The 4,463-nt window shown below is 41.3% G+C and overlaps 1 protein-coding gene across 1 annotated transcript; it reads left to right on the top strand.

Moving 5' to 3' along the window:
• The first annotated feature begins 362 nt into the window (after positions 1-362).
• LOC127015675 (toll-like receptor 1) lies at positions 363-2,942 on the top strand. The gene has a single exon (XM_050895762.1). The coding sequence runs from the start codon at positions 475-477 to the stop codon at positions 2,929-2,931; it is 2,457 nt and encodes an 818-aa protein (XP_050751719.1). The 5' UTR covers positions 363-474; the 3' UTR covers positions 2,932-2,942.
• The last annotated feature ends 1,521 nt before the right edge of the window (positions 2,943-4,463 follow it).

Here is a 4,463-nt window from a genome sequence, read left to right as displayed (position 1 = left end):
ACATGGGGTGTACAGAAAGAGCAGATGGGAGGCTTGTTGTGTTCTCCTTTACTCCTAAATGCATTGATGTCTGTCTGTACCAGTTTTGTATTTTTCAAGATTGTTGAGAAATTTGTATTTCTTAACATCTCTGTGGTTTTTTTAACATACCACTGATTGTATTCCTCCCATTATAAAGGAATGAATTTCTACTTAACTGAGAAAATCAATAATTGGAATTAAAGAATGGTGGTGAGGAGGATTGATAAGACCTTAGAACAAGAGTATGTAAAAATAAAATTTTTATTACATAAATTTTGTATTGAATTTTATTTTAGCAATAAAAACCAAATTCAGCAGTTCAACAATTTCAGCAAATTCCATGTGCTTTCTTTTCATAGGGTTGGACTCATCACTGAGACATATTGAACAGAAAACAAAGAAAGATATGCGTCTGTGTTTCTGTAAAAAACCAAGATAAACCTGGAAAGCATAATGAGACCCCTTACAAATATCTGTGTCTTTGCTTGTGTCTTTACATTCACACTATGGAATAATATCCAGCCAACTGTGGAAAATGTATTTATTGCAAATTATTCAAGTAGTTTGCTAACTAATGTTCCAAAAAACATTCCAGTCCATACTCATGTATTAGATTTATCACATAATAGGATCTCTGGACTTAGTATCTCAGAATTTATTTCTCTTTCTGACCTTCAAGTATTAAATCTTTCTCATAATCTAATTACAGAGCTTGACTTTAGTGTCTTCATTTTTAATGAAGATTTAGAATACTTAGATTTATCTCATAATAACATTTTGAAAGTTTACTGTCAAACTCTTGCATATCTTAGACATTTAGATCTTTCTTTCAATAGGTTTACTGCCCTGCCCATCTGTCAGGAATTCGGGAACATGTTTCATTTGGAGTACCTAGGATTAAGTGCCACGATGATACGAAGGTCAGACTTCAGGTATATCATACATTTGCAGCTGCACACTGTCTTCCTAACCTTGGAAGACTTTTCTCTGTATGAGCCTCAGAGTCTGACAGCCTTGAATACAAGGAACCTCCACATTGTTTTTGCAGCAAACCAAAACTTCAGTTTTTCCCTCTTGTATGATGGAATGAGCACTTCAGAAAACTTAAAAATAGTTAACTTAAGATATACCTTGAGCTACAAAGATTTCCCCTCTCCTTCTTTAACGCTTCTGAAGAAAATCAAGACAACAGCTCTGATGCTTGAAACTGTGGACTTACAATGGGCTATCATTTTGCAAATTTTCCTGCTTATTTGGTATTCACCTGTGGAGCATTTGACTGTGAGAAATTTGACTTTTCGGGGACCACTGGGGGACCTGACTGAATATGAATTCCTACCCTTATTAAGCTCTCTGGAACAATTAATCTCTTTGGGTGGCTCCATGGAAGCGCTAACTTTGGAGCACGTTCGTAATAAGGTTTATTATTTCAACCAGGAGATTCTATACAGACAGTTTTCAGAGATGAATATTGCCAGTTTGACAATATATGATGCATATATGCCACACATGCTTTGCCCCAATAGAACAAGCTCATTTCAGTATCTAAATTTTTCCCACAATGCCCTGACGGATGAATTGTTCCAGAATTGTGGAACTCTGACAGATCTGAAATTACTTATTTTGCAGAGGAATAAATTTGAGAGCCTTCCTAAGGTAAGCTTCATGACCAGCCTTATGACATCACTGAAATATCTGGACATGAGCAACAACTTGCTGAGTCACGATGGAGCTGATGGGCAATGCCAATGGGCTGAGTCTCTGACAGAGCTGGACCTGTCCTCAAATCAGTTGACGGATGCCGTGTTTGAGTGCTTGCCAGTCAACATCAAAAAACTCGCTCTACAAAACAATCAGATCACCAGTGTCCCCAAGGGGATGGCTGAGCTGAAATGCTTGAAAGAGCTGAACCTGGCATCGAACAGGCTGGCTGACCTGCCAGGGTGCAGTGGCTTTACATCCCTGGAGTTCCTGAACGTAGAGGTGAATTTGATCCTCACCCCATCTGCCGACTTCTTCCGGAGCTGCCCAAGGGTCAGGGAGCTACAAGCCGGGCAGAACCCATTCCAGTGTTCCTGTGAACTGCAAGACTTCATCCGTCTGGAGACGCAGTCTGGGGGGAAGCTGTTCGGCTGGCCGGCGGCATACGTGTGCGAGTACCCGGAAGACTTGCGAGGAACGCAGCTGAAGGACTTCCACCTGACTGAGCTGGCTTGCAACACGATGCTCTTGCTTGTGACAGCTCTGCTGCTGACGCTGGTGCTGGTGGCTGTTGTGGCCTTTCTGTGCATCTACCTGGATGTGCCGTGGTACGTGCGGATGACGTGGCAGTGGACGCAGACGAAGCGGAGAGCTTGGCACAACCACCCCGAAGAGCAGGAGACCATTCTGCAGTTTCACGCGTTCATTTCCTACAGCGAGCGCGATTCGTTGTGGGTGAAGAACGAGCTGATCCCGAACCTGGAGAAGGGGGAGGGCTGTGTACAACTGTGCCAGCACGAGAGAAACTTCATCCCCGGCAAGAGCATTGTGGAGAACATCATTAACTGCATTGAGAAGAGCTACAAGTCGATCTTTGTGTTGTCTCCCAACTTTGTGCAGAGCGAGTGGTGTCACTATGAGCTGTACTTTGCCCATCACAAATTATTCAGTGAGAATTCCAACAGCTTAATCCTCATTTTACTGGAGCCGATCCCTCCATATGTTATCCCTGCCAGGTATCACAAGCTGAAGGCTCTCATGGCAAAGCGAACCTACCTGGAGTGGCCGAAGGAGAGGAGCAAGCGTGCCCTTTTCTGGGCTAACCTGAGGGCAGCTATTAGCATTAACCTGCCAGTATCCTTTGAAGCAAATGAGGAGCAGAGTGATGTTACTTCTACTAGTAGTATAAGTCAGTATGTGAATAATTGACTTGATTGACTTGCATTACATTGTATTAATCAATTTTTTATAGTTTTTTACAGTATTCCTAGTGTGTAGCAAAATGTAATTGTGATACATACAGAAATTGCTACTGCTTATTCTAGTTGTGAAAGTAGTCGGAAGTCTTCTGTAGTTACCCATTGACAACAAAGAGAAGAGAGAAGTTTTCATAGTGATTGCACTTATTTTTGTAGACTTGGATTGCATTTATTTTGGACTTTTCTCATTGAAAGCCATATTTGAAAGTAACAAAAATAGTGATTGGTTCAATGTCGTCAGGACTGTCAAGGTATGCATTTAATCTTTATTCTGACATGGATGATGTGGGATTAAGGTGGTAGGGATCTGCTTGTAGTTAAATAATACAAAGAAGAAGAAAACTCTTGTTTAAATCCCTTCCTGTACATTGGTATAGTAGATGTCAAGAGTAAAGTATCCCTACACCTTCAGCCTGTTTTCCCTTCCTAAAAGTCTTTCCCTTCATCACAGACAGAGACTTTCCTGGATCAGAGCTGAAAGTTGGAGCCATTAATCCCTGTTTAATATTCTTCTTCCTTTGCTGTACTAAACATTCCTGCTTGCCTAGATTTACCTACCAAGTCAGGATTTCATAGAACTTGCTATTTGTTGTCTTCAAAATGATACTTAATATCTGAATTTATGAAATTTTTATAGTATTATAATGTTGCTGCTTTCTGCTATGATCATATCAAGCTATATTGGATTGCTTGTTTTTCCTGTTTTCTAAAACATAGAAGCTTGATGTTTGGAGGTGAATCCCCTTTTATCTCCAGATTTTCACTGAACTCTGTTACCTTGCACTTTTAATCAGCTGGTGCTGAGGGTCATCATGCAGGTGAAAGAGGAGTAATTTTCATCGGGAGATAACTTCTCTGCTAAAATCAAACTGATTAAACTAATGATATTTGTCGATAGGAGACATCTAATCATTTGCTGTGCTTGGATTTAATTTGACAATCTAATAAACCTCTCATTTTTTATCTGTTATTAAATTTCCTGGTGTCATTTCACTGGTGAGGAGTTGTGTAATTATACTTATGGCTTAATGGAAATGCAAAGCCCTCTGATCACAACCACGAGCGGCACGTGAGGTGAGCAAGCCAGTAAGAGGATGTGATCCTTAACACTTGCCAAGGCGGCTGACCGAGCACCTGCCAGGCATGTGCGGTGGTAGCTAGACGAAGCAGTGGACGGGAAGCTATGGGAGAGCTTCCCGGTGTCCAGAGGTGCTGCGTTCTGGTTTCGGCTAGGACAGAGTTAATTTTCTTCCTAGTAGCTGGTATAGTGCTGTGTTTTGGATTTAGTAGGAAAAGAATGTTGATAACACACTGATGTTTTTAGTTGTTGCTAAGTAGTGTTTATACTAAGTCAAGGATTTTTCAGCTTCTTGTGCCCAGCCAGCAAGAAGGCTGGAGGGGCACAAGAAGCTGGGAGGGGACACAGCCAGGACAGCTGACCCAAACTGGCCAAAGAGCTATTCCATACCATATGACATCATG

This window comes from Gymnogyps californianus, chromosome 4, assembly GCF_018139145.2.
Source record: "Gymnogyps californianus isolate 813 chromosome 4, ASM1813914v2, whole genome shotgun sequence".
NCBI classification, from domain to species: Eukaryota; Metazoa; Chordata; class Aves; order Accipitriformes; family Cathartidae; genus Gymnogyps; species Gymnogyps californianus.
The sequence above is the reverse complement of the archived record's forward strand: the minus strand, read 5'-3'. Positions and strand labels throughout refer to the sequence as shown.

Excerpts from the sequence above, each read along its gene's own strand:
- LOC127015675 (XM_050895762.1), top strand. The coding sequence starts at position 475 with ATGAGACCCCTTACAAATATCTGTGTCTTTGCTTGTGTCTTTACATTC.